Source organism: Miniopterus schreibersii, assembly GCF_964146895.1.
Source record: "Miniopterus schreibersii genome assembly, chromosome: 2".
Classification (NCBI taxonomy): domain Eukaryota; kingdom Metazoa; phylum Chordata; class Mammalia; order Chiroptera; family Miniopteridae; genus Miniopterus; species Miniopterus schreibersii.
Genome location: NC_138102.1, coordinates 132,422,968 through 132,442,997, shown reverse-complemented (window position 1 = coordinate 132,442,997; position 20,030 = coordinate 132,422,968). Strand labels below are relative to the sequence as shown.

Genomic DNA, 20,030 nt, shown 5'->3' with positions numbered 1-20,030 from the left:
TTCTATTCTTGATCAAAAAGGGAAAAGTTCTCAATAAATACTTTTCCCAGGGGGCCCCTGAAAGAAAATCACAAAGATGTGTTATTTTACCTTATAAAAAGAGAAGTTAGGTTTATTTGGTCTATTTACTATTATAAATTTCATGGGAAGAGTTGTCCAATCAGAAGAGATGCTCAGCCTTCCTTAGGTTAGATTTGCACAGGTAAAATATGTAAATATTTCAGAAATTACATGTTTTATGGGAAGTCTCTGGAGATTTGTCAATGCCCTTCCTGTCCACAATACATTTTTATTGATCAGAGTCTTGGTGGTGCTTGGCCTGATCATATTAGACAATAGTAGATTATTGTCAGTCATAATTTCAGATATTACGCAAGATGTTGACTTGGTGACAGCCTTGTTTTTAATTTGAATTTACCACCTTCCAGACCAGTAAATTTTTAGTGGGGAACTACATCCATCTTACTTATGTAGTTTTTAAAAACTACAGATATCTAGGCCTACTTCAGGCTTGCTGAATATCTTAACTTACTATTCTTGGTTTATAGTTGGTATATTCTTGGCACATTGTATGTATATGTCAGGTTTATAGTTGTGAGTATGAAAAACAGAGTTTATTCTTATATTATTACTTATAAATTATTCTGTTATTTTCCACACAAACAACTATAAAGCTACTTTTGCCCCACCGTGTGTGTGTGTGTGTGTGTGTGTCTTTGTATTATGTTATATTCAAGACTCTCCCTCTGCATAAACTACGTTCACTCACTTTACAAATCAGATGTAACTTTTACTGATTCCTTTGAGAACGGGCTTCATCGCTCTGCTTAAGGACATTTTGTCTAATTTTTTGCAATGGCTTTATGATCTTTGTTCTGCAGACCATAGGGACCACCAAATGTTCTTCTCAGTTGCCTATTCTTGATACAAACTTCCATCAGACCTTCCACATTTGAAAGTTCTCAAAACTAACCACAGCCGTTTGAAGTCTCTATCTCCTATCGATAATTTCTATTTTATTGTAATGCTTGCTTCAAGGTTCTACTAAATGTTAAAGATCAGAGTTTGTGTCTTCGACATAGGAACGTCTCAGAGCCTCCTAGGGAAAGGACTAACTAGGTTCTTCAGGCTACTAATGGTTCATAGCTGAATTGACATTACTCAGACCACACTGATAGGCTGAGTCAGGCTTTCCAGGACTCCAGGCGACATCTCAGGACCTCAAAATTCACTCAAATTTATGGGTGCTTCAGGAAAATCAGGTGGTGAGAGTTCCTTGGATTTGATTTCCTAGCCTTGGGAAAGCAAATAACAGAGGCTTTTGAACGTCTAACCTGACATTCATTATAAAAATTTCCAGGCAGAAGTTAAATTTACGGCTGCAATAGTTGTTCCGTGTTCTAGATCTGCAAATACATGGTAAACTAACACTTTTGTGGCACCTACATAAATAATCAGGCCAATCTAAAGAGAGCCTAATTTTGTGATTAAGAATAATCCTTCCATTGAGATTATTCTGATGGTGGGCATGGGACAGACTATCAGGAAAAATTGTGAAAGGCTTTTAATTGGGAGGGGGGAATAGTTAGAAATGTTCTGTTTAGCTCTGGCCAGGTGGCTCAGCATCATCCAGATACACCAAGGTTGTGGGTTCAATCCCTGGTCAGGGCACATACAGAATCAACCAATGAATAAATTGAATAATCTCTCTCTCTCTCTCTCTCTCAAAAATCAGTAAATTAAAAAAAAAAAAAGTGTTCTGATTAGCTCCTCCATCCAAGTTATTTACTCCTTTCATTGTCTTTGAGTTATTTTACAATGCTTTGATTTGTAGGAAACATTTTTGTATCTTTTAAAAAACATACAGAAGCCTGACCGGTGTGGCTCAGCGGTTGAGCATCGACCTAGGATCCAGGAGATCCCAGTTCGATTCCCCATCAGGGCACATGCCCGGGGTTTCGGGCTTGATCCCCAGCAGGGGGTGTGCAGGAGGCAGCCGATCAATGAGTCGTCATTGATGTTTTCTCACTCTCCCCCCTCCCTTCCTCTCTCTAAAATCAATAAAAATATGTAAAAAATAAATAAAAAACATATAGAAACTCAAAATTTCTAAGTGGTAAATCAACATTCTGTCCTTTTAATTTCTCTCCCTGATTTATGTTTAGAAATGTCTTTTACACCCTGAAATCAGATAGTCACCCGTGGTTTCTATTTCCTTTCCAGTTTCCTCTTTCACATTTAGTTCTGTAATCCTTCTGGAGTTTATGGGGGGGGCTGTTTGTTAAGACTTTAGTCTAACTGGCTGTGATTCCAAGTCTGCTTAGTATTGATTTGACGAAAAGTATGCTTTAAGTAAACTGAATGCAAATAAATATGTAAATATTTCTGAGTCAAATGTTTTATTACCAGTTTTAGGTAATAAAAATTTGAGTAATAATTACACAGTTTATAGAACATAGCACATACCATCTTATATAATAGTACAACAAATCTATGAGGTAGTTATTATTAACCCCATTTTGCAGTAAAGAAACTGAGATCCAGAGAGTTAACTTCACAAAACTAGTAAATGGTGGAACTAGAATTAGAAGACAAGGCAGTCTATCCAAAGCCGATTTTATACAAACAACTAAGGTTTAAGCTTGCAGCCCTACTAGAGGTCAGAGGTGGGGATTTTTGTCAGGGAGAGACAGAGAAGTCTTTCTTCTGAAAACAAGGCTGGAATCCAAACAGCAATCAAGCAGCTGGACTCATTATGTCAGAGTTTCAGTCAAATTATGCTAATTCCTTAATTTGGGAGGAAGTAAGAGCCAGGCCTCTTTTTAGCTGCTGTAATCATCGAATTTGGTTAGCTTTGTCATTCAAGACATAATACCTTCCTTAGATATGCTATGGGGGCATCCATATAAAGCACTCGTGTAAATTTTTTCTGTGTTCATTGGTATGGAAATGTCCATGCTATGCTGTAAAGTAAAAATAAAAGATTATAAAACAGTACGTGGAGTATGGCACTGTGTGTGCTAATGCAGAGAACACAGTTTGGAAAGTTGTACACCAAATTTTCTTCTGTGTGTGGTTAACTGTGGTTATCTCTGGATGGTGGGACTTGTTAAAAGATAAACCGAGGTATATTAAAAATTTTGAATTTATTTGAGCAAAAATAAATTCAAATTAGCAGCATCCAATCTAGCAGACAGAAAGGAGCTCTGAGGATCTCTACAAAAATGACAGACTTTTATAGGCAATGGGAGTGGGAACAAGGGTGTTATACTAGTCAAAAAAAGTAAGTTGTTTATTGCAAGGTTACTTTCCTTTAGGGGATGGCCGGGTCTCTCAGGAAGATTACCTAAGTGCTGATCGGGCTGTAACATAGTGAAATGCTCCATCTCTCTTTGACTCTGTCTTGGTCAGGCCTGCTTTGCTCCTATGGCCTTCAGGCTAAGAGCTTCTAATCATTAGAGGAATTTAGCTTGCAGCTTGAGTTTTACAGAGACATCCCCTCCCATTCCCTCTTTCTTTGACATAAAAGAAGCCTGAACTCTGTACTTTGGTAAGATGGATTTGAGACACCACTAAGGCTCCCATATACTCAGTTGGCGCCTTCTCAATCAATAAACTTTTACTTTCTTCAACTCTTGACGTTCTGAATTTTGGCCTTTTGAAGCATCAGGCACAAGGACTTTGGACCAGTATCAAGGTGATTCCTGACTGACTGGTTTCAGGTTCCATTTCTGTAATCTCAGTTTGGTGATGTGGAGCTTAGCATAAGTAACTTCATTTGGGGCCTGCTGTCTTGTTTATAACAGATTATAAGTATATAATTTTTATTTATTTTTATTCTAAGAATCATCTACATACTATGATAAAGACAGTTGTTTGGCTGATTGTTAAAAAAATATTTCAGTGGTGGTCCTGGAATCTCATAGTCATAAACGTGTGCACACTATTCTCTGAAAATGTATCACAGAAGAATTAAACAGAGGAGGTGGGCAGTAAGGACAACATCTAATATGGTTATGAAGATAGTTTGTTTACAGCAACCTAACTTTTACAAAGGCATTTCTATGCACACTATGAGGCCTCTCACTGCAAAGGAGGGGTAGATGATTATACTGATGACTGTCATATAGCCAAGGGAACATATCTGCATCTGTATCTGTAAAGGGAGATGATGATAGATAGATGATAGACAGATAGATGATTGATTGATTGATTGATTGATAGATAGGTAAATGATAGATAATATTATAATGATCCTATAGAATTGTATTTATAATTTTCTAACTTTATGCTTTAAGCTTTAAATAGTGTGAGTTTAATTCTATTTTGTAAGTGAATTCTTAGCTTATTTAGGTTAGAAATAATTTAAGATTATTCATTGTTTCATAGAGCATTGGATTTGTGTTTTTAGGATTATTTATCAAAGTCGAAAGAACTGTTTTTACCCAGACAACTTCTAGCATAGGTAATAATAACTAAGACTGTCTACATGAAAATAATTTTAGAACTCCAAACAAGACACATGGCAGATTTTTTTCCTATGACTTGCTGACATTAAAAACTCTTATAATTAAATCACACTATTTGTACATATTTAATAAATCATCTCTTTTAAATATAACTGTATGACATTATTATTGACCCAGTGCTGTACTTGTACTGCTCCACTAACATAAATGGTAACTTCAGCTGTCTTTTCTCATTAGAAACTGAGACTGAGGAACTTGGAATTATTTGCAAACAGCCTCCTAAATTCTTCCTCCCAGTCAGTATTACAAAAAGTCTAAGGATAGTCATAAGTTATAACTAATATCTGACCTGACTTTCCCTGCCTCTGAGAAAGGTGTGTACTCTATAACCCCATCACTAGTAGTCTGTAGCTAAGTGACACACCAACTGCTATTCTCCCAGTAAAATTTTGGGCATTGAAAAAAATCTTAAGAACCATGTTACCTGTGTGAAAGGGGGAAAAAAGAAGCCATGCTGGCTCACCAGCCAGGTATACCTTTTCTCACTCTGTGAAGTTAAAAGGTTAGGTAGGTGTGCAAGAAAGGGTTAATTCCACGGGTCTGGTTTGCTCATACTTTGAACTTGAAAGGCCCATCTTTAGACTGACCCTTAGCCTGATCCCGGGAGAGAACTTCTGAGCCTTGGCAGATTCTGCCTGATAAAAGCATTCTTGTATGCCTGACACGGTGGGCCATACTCTACCGGTTTGATCAGATAAATTTATTCTGAGGATGTAATTTATGGTAAATACCTATTTTTCAGGGGGTGAGGGTGAGGAGGTGGAAGGGGGACTGGAGTCTGAGTATTTGAGGTCACTCATGCAGGTCCTGCGTGCCTACATGACTGACCCCCAAAAAAACTCTGGACACCAAGGCTCAGGTGAGTTTCCTGCGGTAACACTTTGCACATTGCTGGGAAAATTAAGCCTGTCCATGCTACTGCACTGGGAGAGGACACCTGCAAGCTTACACCTGGTTTCTCCTGCATTTCATCCCATGCCCCTTTTCCTTTGTTGAATTAATCTGTACCTTCTCAGTGTTATAAATCATTTCTGACACCAGTGAGTCCTTCTAGTGAACACAGTTGGACAACTATACCCAGACATAAGGCCACCCGCTGCTTAGACAACAGGTCTGCCTCCCTTGGGCACTGCACGGCTTTGCACTTTCCCAGGCTGTAAGTCAGAGAGGGGCCAGCCCACCTTCCCATCCTTACTTTTCAAGGGACTCTTAAGGATTCTGATCCTTGTGGAGAGTCCAGTGTGAATATGGGAAAGAGCAAGAAATTAAATGTTCAAACAGTACCACCCAGAAAATAATAAAAGCCAACATTTATCAGGCACTTACTACATGTTTTTTAAGTGCTTTATAGGCATTAGCTCACTGACTCATCAAACAAGTCCATGTGTCAGAAGAACTATTCTCATTTTACAGGGGAATATGAGGAACCTGAAACTCAGAGAGTCCACTGCTAGTAAGTGGCAGACCAGAGATTCAAAATGAAACCTTTGTCTTAATTTATGACACACAAAATGACACACAAAGTAGAAAACATACATATACCAAGAAACTAACATACCATGGGTCTAAAAATCAAATTGCTTCTATTATGAGACAGGACAGTGTTACCATGAAGTAGACTTTTGTATCTTCACTGTAAGGCAATGTTTAAGGAGAAAGACTCTAGTATACAAACATGAGTAATAGATAACAAATGTTGCATGATCCTCAAAAATCCTAAATTTTCTAATTACTAAATTGACCCATTTTGCTTAGGTGGCTCTCATTTCCTCTACATTCTCATGAATCGTCCACCTATAGAGTTTCTATCAAAGACTTGATATCAAAGAGGGATTGAAACATGAAAGAGAACCTTAGGCTAAGAAAACCTAAAAAATGAACTTAACGTAAATTAATGAACAAAGATCAGGATTAAAAATCACTTGGAAATCAGATTTCTGAGTTGCAAGGTGCTAAAATGTCCTAAAGGAAAGCCATCAGGCAGACAGCAATGTAATTAACTAATATAAATTATTCTAACTAAACCCTTATGGACCAATTCATTGTTTTATGCCCTAATTATTAAGTACATCATGACCAAACTAGGTAATCACAGTCAACATCTTGACAGACATTTGGAATGTTAGGGAAACACTATGAACCAGCAGTTAGGAAATCTGTTTTCTAGTCTGGCCTCTCCTACTAACTAGCAGTGTGACTTTGGTCAAGTTACTTGATCTCTTTTGACTTTGGTTGGCTTCCTAATGTGTAAAATGAATCGGTTATAGCCTAGCTCAGCTTGAAATACATACATATATGTAAATACAAAACTACATTATAATTGTAAAATATTAAAACTTAACTCTGCTAATGACAGTATTTCAGGAAATGTATTTACATGATCAGGAAGAACTAGGTGGGCTTTTTTGCAAAGATGCAGGCAAAAAGCGTCTGCAGGGTCCTGTTTGTGGGGGGAGGCAGTATATTTATGTAAATATGTAATTTACCTATGCATTTTGTTAAGGACATTCCTTATAAAGAATTCAACGTCTATATCCCAAAGAATCTATACTTTCTAAAAGGTACTGGTACTAGTAGACCTACAAGAAACACTAAATGGAGTCCTAGCTGGTTTGGCTCAGTGGTTAGGGTGTCGGCCCATGGACTGAAGGGTCCCAGAGGCTCGATCCTGGCTCTGGCTGGGGCACATGCGGAGGCAACTAATCCATGTGTCCCTCTCACATCCATGTTTCTCTCTCTCTCTCTCTATCTCCCCCCCCCCTTCCACCCTCTCTGAAAAGTAATGGAAAAAAATACCCTTGAGTGAGGATAAATTAAAAAAAAGAAGGCAGGGAAGAGGGGTGATAGTTTTCGTTTTAAAAGTCTAAGAGACACAACAATCCACAAATCTGTCTGACCATCACAGAAAGAGAGGCGAAGGATGGTACATGACGATTGATGGGATGCAGTAGGACGTATGCAGCATCAACTATGAGCGTTCTTGCCAAAAACTGAAGCTGCATCCTGCCATCGCCGTTTAGCCGTTTACAGGAAATACAGGAACTAGAGCACCACGTTAACGGACTCCACAGAGATGCAGTCGGGTAGATCCAGTGTGTGGGAAATTCTCCAGACCAAGTCACAAGATTTCTCCAGCAAATAAGCGACAGAAAAAATGAAGAGGAAAGAATTGTGATGGGTTAAAAGGGATTTAAGAGACAAATAAACACAACATGTGGACATAAGTTGGATCCTAATTCAAACACAACCACTGTAAAAAGACATTTTTGCGCAAGTGGGGAAATCTGAACATTCACTGAATATTTAATGTTACCAAGGAAATTATTTTTAATTTTTTTAGGTGTGATAATGGCATTATGGTTATTTTTTTAAAAACTGTCCTTCTTTCTTAGCGATATACACTGAACTGTCTATGGATGAAATAATATGTATGAGAATTGCTTTAAAATAAACCTTCGGGGGAAACTTGGGTGGAGTACAGATAAAACATGATCAGCTAGATGCTTATAATTACCAAGGGTGGTGATGGGCATTTGACAAATCACACCTGTTATTCTAGTTAGTTTATGCTTGAGATGACAGCCAAGTGCAATGTGTGAGTCTTGATGGGATCGTGGTTTGAACAAACTGTCTGTAAAAGACAGCTAAAAACAGAAAAGCTCTGCGGCCTTCACTAAAACAGGGCTCTCCTTGGTTCCACTAATGCGGGTTTAGACATGCTGTTGATCAAGAATATGCTATTTGCTCCTTTTCGAATACTCTTGCCCTTTTTTCTGCCTAAAACCTACTATTTGTCCTTCAAGGCCAAGATAAAAAAATTACTGCCTTGGTGAACCTTTACCCATTTATTCCCCTCAACAGCTTATGTGAGTTTCTCTTCTGGCTTCTCACCATATTCTGGTTATTATGTCTATTTTCACATTTCTACTTATAACTGTTTTTCTCATTTCCTTTTTGCTTGCCTTCCTCTCTAAGTTATAAGATACTCAAAAGCAGGTACAATTTTTTGTATTCATTTATGTATTTATAGTCCCTGGTAATTCAACACATTGGTAGAATACTCCATATAACATCTAACATCTGTTCAATAGAATGGTACAGTATAGAAAGAAGAAAAACTTAAACCAAAGGAAAAGGGAAAGTGGAAAAACTGAAGGCACATCCACGTACTGGGCCTCAGCGTAGAGATCATTACTTATTGGGGCATTAGGTAGCAGACGTAAGGCCCAAAAGGAGCTAAATTGTGGGATATCTTTAACGTCCATGGTTCTTTCAAGACCTCACTTCCTCTCTGCACATCAAGCTCTAATTCTACAGTCTCCAACACAGAGAGAAAAGCAAGTAATAGATTAATTCACTCAAGTTTCAATTTAATGAATTACCTGTTCCAAGAGTATTCCAGAGAGAATCTGAACCAGGACCAATGGATTCAGTAGATCAAATGAATATATGCAGATATCTTGAATGGATTTCCCTCAAATTAAACCACATTAGCAGTTACCTGTGTCACACTACACATAAGTTTACACCAAAGTAGAAGCTATTTTTACAGTTAGCATTTGGCAAATCCTTCCACCGTCATAATTAAAAAACTCATCGCAGTCTTGACCAGGTGTTTTTTCCCATTATGCTCTACCTGAGCTATATCATGCCAATCCCTAAGGAAGTCTGAGTAGATGAGCTATTTTTGTAATCTATGAATACTGCCAGCACGAATGATTCACCCACATATTCCAGAAGGAATTAGCACTTTGGAGAATTGGGCACTGTTTCATCATAATATTGGAGACTCCCTAGACTACTTCAATGTTACACTTGAAAAATCACTGCCTCACGGCCAAGAGCCACAGCTAAGATAGACTAAAAGAAGAAAAAAAGCTTTCAAGGCTTGGCCTTGTGGGAAAAAATGCTACTCCTACCTACGTCTTACCTACCAAACCTGTCCCTGAGCCTCATCAGCAACAGCAATGACACCAGTCTCAGCTTTGAAGGACAATAACGTTGAATACAGAGAGATGGTGTTTGAGAATGAAAAAGGTGTTTATAGCCCTGGCTGGTATGGCTCAGTTGGTTGGAGCTTCATCCCCTTCGATGTTTCTCTCTCTCCCCCCACCCCTCCTCTGAAAAATCAACTACAATTTTTTTTACGTTTTTAAAAAATTTAAACTTTAAATTATAAAAAGAAGGATGTTTATAACTTCATGCCCTCGTTCTTGACAGCCAAGGCCAGTTGTTACTATGTGCATAGTGGTTTTAGATTGCAGGCTCGGAAGTCAAAAGGCCTAAGTTTACATTCCAGCTCAGGTGTTTTCTGAATACAGGACCTTGTGCAAGTATTTACCCTTTCTCTGCCAGTTTTCTCATTTGTTTAAAAAAAAAAGGTAATATCACCTTCCTTATAGAATAAATAAAATTAAATGGGATAATCCATTTAAAGTGTTTGGCACAAGGCTGGAACATGATACATGCCCAAGAGATATCTGTTATAATTAATGGCCTTCGGTTGTTCATAAGAACCTCAGCAATGCAATGCTGAGCCAGATCATGGTCCACTCAGTCCAGTATTTGTCTCTGATGGTGGCAGCAAGTGACATTTTGGGAGAGAAGAGAATGATCTTTTTTGTTATTACCTCAAATGACTAAGGCTTTATCTGAAAATGCCCCTAACTTCTTTGACTAAATCTCTTAAGAATACTATGTCATCATGCATGTAACTATATCATTTTTATCCATATTTATATGCACAACTGGAACTGACTTACTCTTTTATTAAAATAGTACCTTCAAAAGGCAAGGGGATGTCCCTTATTTCTTGTTTTCCGATATTTTGTTAACAATTCCATATTTACCTTATTTCCTTAGTCTTGGTTTCAGAGTCTCGTTTCAGACTTCCCCTAGCAGCTTTAATTTTGGAGGATTAAAGAGCCCTAGCTTTCAGCAGTCGATTTTCTAGGTTCTAATTTATTCAGTTCAATTCATCATGGATATTTTTTAGTTCCTACTGCAAAGTGCAAAACTGAAACATAAAAAATATAAGATGGAGTTTCTGTTTTCAAAGAGCTTAGAGTCTTCTGGATAATCAGTCAATAAAACTATGTACCGGGGCAGCTGCAGCCTAGAGATTAAGAGCACTGACTCCGGAGCCGGACTACTTGGGTTCAAATTCTCACTCTGCTATTTTTTGATGACCTTGGGCAAATTGCTTAAATTCTCTGTACTTCAGGTTCCTTATCTGTTAATCAGCTAACAATATTATCTGAGGTTGTTATAAGAATAAAGAAGTTCCAAATTAAGCACTCAGAGTAGCAGCTGGGTGGCATATAGTAAGCACTCAGTAAAATGTCAGCAATTTGAAGTAGGCATTAGAGCTGTTCACAGATCTTCCTGTTCTCTCTCCCAGACACGTGGAATGCACACATAGCAGGATCACATTTGCCTGCCCCCTTTTAAGTTAGACATGTGCCTGTCTCTGGCTGGTGAAATGTGAGAAGAAGTGACATGTGCTACCTCTGGGTTGAAGTGTAAACCCAGGATATAATTCGCCGAGTTAATCTCCCCTGCCATGGTGATTAAACAGGCATGTGCTGAGATGCAGCCTCTGATATTAAGACGTGTGGCTAAGTATCAACGTATCTTGTGCCCAAGGTGAATACAGACCCGTGCTAATCCACAATGGACAAGTAGCTTGAATAAGACAGACTGTACGTTGTGTTACAGCACTGAGACTTCGGGCTGTTTGTTGTGCATCTTAACCTAGACTATCCTGACCAGTACACTATCATTCCAGTCACTGGGCACATAGAGGTGAATCCAACTGACAAAATGCCTGCCCTCATGGGGTTTCTCAAGGCTTGAATACAATATCCAACCTAGCCTATGCAAACTACTAGAAAGAAGCCAAAATGACGGATAAGAATTTACCACCGCTTTCTGCCTCCTACAGTGAGAACTTTGAAGTGTTACAAATGAGTCAAAATAGAGAAAGAAATCTAAAGAAGCACCCATAACATGGTCTCATCTTACATAGCTCTTATTACCTCTCAGAATGCATGACACAGATCAACAACACAGGGACAATATCAAACACAAAAGGAGCGTGACAGGGCTGAGCCTGAGCATCCTGAGACCTGTGAGAACTTATTCTGGCTCTGCCACTAACTGGTTGTGTCACTCTGGCCAGTGTGATGAGTTGTCAGTCTTTGGGGTCCCTCAATAACCGGAAATAATGAAATATGATCTCCCTTTCTAAGAGGCAAACTGTACGATGGACCTGAGCGTCCATCCGTTCATTCGTTAATTCTTCCAATTGACAAGTAATTATTGACCACCTACTGTGTGTCAGGGAATACAGTGCACAGTGACCCAGGGATGAACCAGACCGACGTCCTGCTCTCATGGAGCCTACATTTACTATGGTAGATAGACAACAAATCATCGCAAAGCTTAATCTTATAATATTGATAATGATAAGTGCTTTGAAACAAATACATATGATAGTGTGATGAGGAAATGGTACTTTAGATTGGATGATGCTGAATTTAAAAACACAATTGACAAGAAGGAATCAACCCTCTGAGGACCTGGGAAGAGTGTTCCAGGTAGGGCGGCAAGTACAAAGGCACTGAGGCCTGGTAGAAGAGAGTAAAGAGCTTATGGAAGAGTGGTAGGAGGTCAGAAAGAGATGGAGGGGTTGGTTCACAGAGGTTTTTGGAGGCAATAAGGAGTCTGCGGGCTCATGGAAGCTTTGAAGCAGAAGAGTGACATAATTTCATTCATAGTGTATGTTTAGAGAGATCATCCCAAATGCTATTTGGAGAGGAATCAACTTGGAGGCAATTTCAATAGTCTAGATAAGTGACAAGTGACACCAGAAAAAGGCATAAGAAAGGTTATAGTTGGATATATGTTGGAAGACAAGTGACAGGGTTCAGAACATGCAACCCCAAAATATGGCACCGTGGCATGCCGAATATTTTAAGCTGAAGGAATTTGGGAAAAAAAAACAAACAGATGCAGGAAAGTCTCTCTGACCTTCCCCCAAGCATGGGAGAGGTGCCCTCCCTATACCCCGGGGAAAGAAACAGCCGGTCTGTGAGGCGAGGATGCCTAGAGGAATCCCAACAATGGGCCTTGCTAAGCTTCCCCCCCCCCCCCCCCCCCCCCCGCCCCGTGTGTTCACAGCTCACACCCCTTTGTGTCCTATCACATCTTTCCATGACTCTCTCTTCATCCCACCTACCATTAAAAATGCACAGGCTTAACTGTTTCTTCAGGTCTTCGTTTCCTTATAAAGGTTCCCGTGTCGTGTAAAATTTAGATTAAATAAATGTGTACGCTTTTCTCCTATCAGTCCGTCTTTGTCAGTTCAGGGACCCTAAGAGGGATGAGGAAAGCTCTTTCTTCCTTTACACAGACAAGAGGATGTACTAGCATAGGGGTTCCTTTAAAATTAAGAATAGAACTATCGCCCTGGCTGGTGTGCCCGGTGGTTGGAGCATCGGCCTGTGCGCTGAAGGGTTTCGGCTTGAGTCCCAGTCAAGGGCACGCACCTCAGCTGCGGGCTTCCTCCCGGGGTGGCTGCAGGAGGCAACCAGTCGACGTATGTCTCTCTCACATCAACGTTTCTCTCCCTCTGCCTCCCTCTCCCCCAGTCTCCCCCTCTCTCCCTCTCCCCCTCTTTCTCTTCATTCCCCCTCCCCCTCCCTTCCTCCCTTCTACTCTCTCTAAAAATCAATGGAAAAATATCCTTGGGTAAGGATTAACAAAATAAAAAAGAAAGAAAGAAAGAACAGAACTACCATATGCTCCAGCAATTCCTCTTCTGGGTATTTACCCCCAAAATATGCAAACACTGATTTATAAAGACAATATGCACCTCCATGTTCATTCCAGCTCTATTTACAGTAGCCAAGACCTGGAAACCACCTAAGTGTCCATCGATGGATAGAGAAGATGTGGGCTATACACAAGGGAATACTACTCGGCCATAAAAAAGATGAAATACTGCCATTTGCAGCAACGGGGCTGGACCTTGAGGGTATTATGCTAAATGAAATGCTAGACAGAAAAAGACAAACACCAAATGATCTCACTAACATGTGGGATATGAAACAAAAAGTAACAAATGAACTAACAAACAAAAACAAATTCAGATACAAACAGAATGGTGGTTACTAGAAGGAAAGGGGGGTGGGAGGAGGGTGAACTGGGTAAAGGGAGTCAAATACATGGTAACGGAAGGAAACCAGACTTAGGGTTGGGAATGCGCAAGAGCGTCTAGAGACATCGAATTATAATGTTGTACGCCTAAAAATTATATGTTATTAACCAATGTTACCTCAGTACACTTGAAAAAAGAAGATATACTGATACGTTGGATGTGCAAGTGACAGAAAGACAAAGATGATGGAAGATGTTATTTCCTAAAATAGGGAAAGAAAGCTAAGGGATGAACAGGTTTGGGGGGAACATGGGGAATTCTGTTTTTGAAAGTATTAAACTTGTGGCCCGGCAGGTGCAGGTCAGCGGTTGAGCGTCGACCTAGGATCCAGGAGATCGGGGTTCGATTCCCAGTCAGGGCACATGCCCGGGTTGCGGGCTCGATCCCCAGCGGGGGGCGTGCAGGAGGCAGCCGGTCAATGACTCTCTCTTATCACTGGTGTTTCTATCTCTCTCCCTCTCTTGTCCTCTCTCTGGAATCAATAAAGACATATTTTTTTTAAAAAAAGAAAGTACTAAACTTATCAAACCTACTGGGCAGATTTTCAAGAATAATAAATGAGAATGTATTTTAAAACACCTAATACATAATAAATGCTCAAAAACAGTTATTTTCTTCCCAAATTTCCTAAATCTAAAGCTAAGTGTCCTAATTTGGACAATGGTGAGCCTAATTGACTAAATATATGTGAAAAAAGGTTATTAATTATAACTAACATGTATGCAGCTCTTATCAGGTGCCAAGTGCTGTTTTAAGGGTTACGTCTGTTCATTTACTCCTTCCAACCACTCTGCAAGTAAGGTGCTGCCGTCTCCATTTTACCGAGGGGGGAGTGGGGCATGGGGCGGAGGTTCAAAAACTTGACCAAGTCTACACAGGTAGAAAGCAACAGCTGAATAAAAATGTATTCTAAAACGCCCAAATGTGTACTGCAGGCAATAAATTCAGAAAGAGAACAGACAGGTTATGCTGAATAGGTAACAAATATGTACTGGGCATCTCATCTGCGCCAGGCAGTATTCTAGGAAGCAGAGGTACAGCCATAAGCAAACCAGACCTAAACACCCGCCATCGTGGGCTCAGTCGAGGAAAAGCAATTTGAAGAAAGAGTGACCTGACTTAGCCTAGAAAACGTGCAGGATCTGAATACGGACATGGGGAAGCAGGGATCAGCTGGCAAACTACAGGGGTCCCTTCAGCACAGCCTATGACCTGTCCAAGTTAAGAATGTTGTGTGTGTGTTTTTTGTTTTACATTTTTAAGAGGAGGAGCAGGAGGAGGATTGTAGATACGATGATCTGAACAACCTTGAAATGAACACTGTAAGCAAAGAAGCCAGGCTGTAAAAGGTGCATCGTTGCCTGTGTTCAAGAAGCCACGTGGAGCCTGGGGTGGCTGGAGAGCAGACATTCAGGGAGGGGGCAGTGAACGGACCAGGAGAAAGAGGCAAGACGTCAGGCGAGGGCAGCTGGAGTCAAAAGACACCCTTTTTACTTGGTAGCTGTTAGGATGGTGTGAACCCCCAGGAAATTCACAGGCCCTTCTGGATATTTGGTTCTCACACGTTAACATATGTCTAATCTTAGAAGCACTTAAAGAATAGAGTTTTGATGCGTACAGCAAAGGCAGAGCTCTAGAGAAAGATTTCAAAAGTAACTGTTAAGGAAAATGTCAGCCTTTTATAAAAGCTCTGCCCAAGCAACCTGAGAAACTCTTTCTTTCAGGAGATGAACCATATCAAACACCTACTGAGATCTCCAGGTACACTTTAAGCTCATCTTTGATGCAAAGGAAATCTCAATTGTACCCAGTCCAAGTTCTGGTCTTTTGTTAGCGTGGATAGGAGGACAACCTCATGAGATAAACACAGAAATCAGGAAAAGTCTATACACCCCAGTATTAAGTAAGGACCTAGTGTTCGTAGGGGGATGACAGTCAACTATATCTGTGGTTATTAACTGATACCAAGTAAAGCAATTCTGTGACACTCATTTTTCACAGGTCCTATGGAGCTTAGTACAAGCCACTGAACTATAATAATAACCCTAGAACTATTTTATTAAAACTCAGAAAAAGAGCTTTTTAAGGAATTTGTTCTTGGCATGATTATATTTGTTTCTCACTGAAACAATATTTTTTAAAAACAATTACTCATTTTAAAACACCGTAATAGAGAACTACTATATTAATGTCCCATTGCTATTGTAATACGTAACCACAAATTCAGTGGTATAAAACAACAGATTTATTCTCTTACAGTTCTGGAGTAAAGAAGTCTGACCTGGATCTCACTGGGCTAAAATCAAGAGGTCAGGCCTGCGTTCCTTCTGGAGGCACAAACCCAATTCCTTGCATTTTCCAGCCTCTAGGGGCTGCCCACATTCCTTGGCCCGCGGCCCCTGTCCACCTTCAGAACCAGTAGGCTCTCATGCTACATCGCTCTGCCACTGACTCTTTTTCTGCCTCACTTTTCTACTTTCATGCACTTTGTGATTACCTTGGAACCACCCAGATAATCCAAAATAATCTCCCTATTTTAAAGTCAGCTAATTAGCAAACAACCTTAACTCCATCTGCAACTTTACTTCCCCTTTGCCATGTAATGATGTTCTGTAACATATTCACAGGTTCCAGGGATATCTTTTAGGAGCAGTTAATCTGTCTACCCCAACTTTAACCAAAGTTAAACTATATTGTGCAAGATTGACATTCAATCTATCAACGGTGCTGAAATCTTAGATTTGTTCAGCACCTTTATAGACATTACACATTCTTCTATATGCCTGCAAGGTAAATTCTGTACATAAAATATGACCAAATAAATTGGTAAGCCTTTTTGTAGGATTCTTGGCTCAGGGGGGCCTAGGGAGCTCTACTGTACTTTTCAGATTCTAAGAGCTCAAAAAGAAAAATATATAACAACTACTGAGATGCATATATTGTCTCTTCTTGGGAAGAGTAACAATATCCTAAAATCACTACTTTTTGTCAAAATAATAAATGTTTTGACACCAGAAAAGGCTGAGCATTTAATGTTTTTAAAAATATTTAATAAAGGAAATTTAATTTTTTTATTTTAGTTCAAGATAATGGAAATAGTGGCAATAAAGGAAAAGGCAATTTTACTTCCCAACTTTTAATTTAAAAAAAAGAAATTTGCATTGTGATATTATCCCACAGAGATATTTTAAGTAGAAAAAAAGAATATATATTTTTATTAATTTTATTCTCTTCTTACAGACTATTCCAAACAAGCTATGATTCTTTTGGCAAAAGGGCTCCAAGAGTCTCACCAACCTCTCCCTTGGGGAACACAGAGACTCATACAAGGGGGGAAAAAAACAAGGCTAGACACCTGTCCCCAGTGGAAAAAGTAAGCACACACCTGGAGAGCAGCTCAGACAAAGGGAGCCAAGAGGGAAAAACAGTAATTGGAGAGGAGAGACTGCTTCCAATCTGTTGTTGGTTTATAGGGTAAATCTATTCCTGGAGGAAAGGGATACAGTAGCAGCACACTAAAAACTGGGACAAGGTGTGGCTATGCCAGATTGTCTCTCTTTCAAGGCTGCACTCTGATGACAGTCCTGCCAAGGCCGTTTTTCCAGCATGACCTGAGCCCAGTTTGGATCAAGTGACCCGCCTGAGATTGCCAGGCATCCTGTGCACATCTCATTAACGCATCCATTCACTTATTCGTACTGAGCACTATTTAGCCTGCTCTAAGCGTTGGAGATTAAAAAAGAAAAAAAGTAAACAGGGCATAATAGCCCTTATCACATGCCATTCATTTGCACTGGCGTTGGCTTTCTGTCTCTAGGAAGGAGCCCTGTTTCACTCCTGCACCCTCGCTGTGTAGCACAGGCTAGGTGCCTAAGGAACGCAGGGACGGCTTTGGAGCGTACTCTGGACGGGAGGCTACGTTCTCAGACCCGCAGCCCCACTGGGGCGGGGGAGGCCGGTGCGCGCCGGGAGCGGTCTGTGCGGCGCTGCACGGCGCCCGGCGCGGCTGCCAGAGCTGGAGGAAGCCGCCGAGCTCGGAGTCCAGGGAGGGAAGGGGCAGGTCCTCCTCCTGCCCGCGCGCAGGGGGGCGGGGGCTGAGACCGGGGGCGGGGGGTGGGGCACGAAGTGGGTTCCCGCGAACCCGACAGCCCGCCCGCGCTCCTCACCAGCTCGATGGCCACGACGTCCCGCAGCGCCACGACCTGCCGGATGGACTTGGGCGGGTTCTCGGTCAGGTAGATGAGCCGGTCGCTGAGGACCAGGTACCTGAAGGTGCGCTTCTCCGAGTCGGACACCACAATGCAGGGCTCGTAGGCGCGGACGGCGTCGTAGACCTCGGGCGCCAGGTGCCGGCGCAGGAACGCGTCCAGGCGGCTGTTGGTGCGCGCGGGGAAGCCGGACCCCGCGGGGCTGGCCATGCGGGGCGCCCGCCGGGGCGCGGGGCTGGGGAGAGCGGACGCCCGTGCGCGGCCCCGCCTCCGCGCCGCCCCTGGTGGAACCCGCGCGCCACAAAGCCGCTGCCACGTGCCCCCGGGCGCAGGGAGCTGGGGGGAAGGAAGGGGGCAACTTTGGGGCTCGACTCCCAGCCTGGTTCCCTGGAGCCCTCCGCCCGGTCCCCGCCCTCTGGTCAATTGTCCCAGCCTCAGACAACAGTGGGCGGGGTGAGACGCTGGCCCTCCCCCTTGGCCAAGCCCTTGGGGGCTGCCCCAGCTATTGTGGGCCATGCCATTCCTTACAAGCTGTATTGAAGCAGCAGTTTTAATCTGGTTTGCTGTTAGAAACTTGAACGAAATGGAATTGACTCTTTTTTATATGGGCAGAACAATCCTAGATCCCTATTAACACCCATCACAAAGATTTAGCATTTGATTACAACATTGCCTGCAACAGCGCTCTAATTTTAATAAATATAAATGTAGGTCTTCTCTCCAACTAGCTAAAAGCTCTCTGAGAAGAGAATTCAATCATAAATTGATTAGGTACAGCCAAGGCTACCTAATGGATATACTTGTGGTCTCAATGCCCAGGATGAATGAATGGGTGAGGCCTGCATCTTGAAAAATTGAAGCTTATAGGTTTAGGAATGCTGATTGTGCAGCCTTGAGGCCACAAGGTAGTGAAAGTACTGCTTAGATTTGACAGAACAGGAATAACATTATAAATTAGGTTAGAGAGATGAAAAAAGTATAGCAGAAACTTGCTTCCAATAATCCTACAATTCCTCCAGCTACTGGCAACCCAGAATCAAATTATATCTTCTTCAGTGCTAATTACATTCTCCTTTTCCTCATATACCATATGTTGTAAGCAATTTCAAATTTTTTGTGGAAAGAGTATATAAATAAATTAAAATCCATAAGCAGATATTGTACACTAAATTGCTACAAAAGGGAACTGAGGAGAAATGTTTGAGTCTGGCTAAACAAGTCTGAGGAACCCAATATCAGTCACAGAATTTCTTTTCTTGGAGAGACTGTTATTTGGTGAGTGAAGAGAGCAGTGCCACCTGCTGACAAAATCTTAAATGACCTAGCAGTTAAAGTTTTCTTAGACTTCAGAACACAACTGGATGAAAAGTGAGTTCCAAGGGCACAGCTATTTCCTCTAAAATAAAGACTATTCCCTATCTAAACCACTCTACACAGAGTTTGTTACCTCAAACCAACACCTTTGCGAAATAGCCACACCTCACAAGAAATGGCTCTATCAGAGGTGGAATGTGAGGCCCAAGTTTGGGGAAAGACCTCACTCCAGCTGCCGTTAGGTATCTCTCAGGCTTCCTGCTCCATACCCAGGACTAACAGAAACAGAATGTCTGGACATTCCAGAAAAGACAGCATACCTGATCTATCTGCCAAGAAGCCTATCAAAAATAAGGTTTTGGTGACGAGGGCACTAGGTTTAACAAGTTAAGATGCAGCACATGAAGAAGGGAATTTAAAGGGATTGATGGCTAATGACCTCAGTTACCTTTGTGGCACACGGAGAAGGCAGTGTCATGGTTTCTAGGCAGTGTTCTGCACTGTTGCCAAAGTAACAGCAAAGTTCAGATTCTAAGAAGGGGGTTAATGTAGGAGAAAGATCACTGCATTTGGAGTCAGGAGACCTGGGTGATAGCGCTAATCCTGTTGCTCACTAGCTGAGATTTTTGGAAAGTCATTTAACAATTTTAAGCCTCAGTTTTATCATCCTTAAAATGAAACTACTAATATTTTCCCTGTGAACCAAAGAGTTGGTGTGAGGAGCAAAGGCAGTGAATGAATATGAATATAAAAGCACTA

The 20,030-nt window shown here is 41.1% G+C and overlaps 1 protein-coding gene across 1 annotated transcript in view; it reads right to left on the bottom strand.

Moving 5' to 3' along the window:
• Positions 1-18,167, bottom strand: part of LOC308552196 (uncharacterized protein C12orf56) — a gene marked incomplete at its 5' end in the record, with an annotated part of 66,916 nt that extends 48,749 nt beyond the window's left edge. The window contains one exon of the mRNA XM_081127244.1: positions 17,916-18,167. Coding sequence (XP_080983370.1) covers positions 17,916-18,167 — 252 coding nt within the window. The remainder of the gene's footprint in view (positions 1-17,915) is intronic.
• Between the last annotated feature and the right edge of the window lie 1,863 nt (positions 18,168-20,030).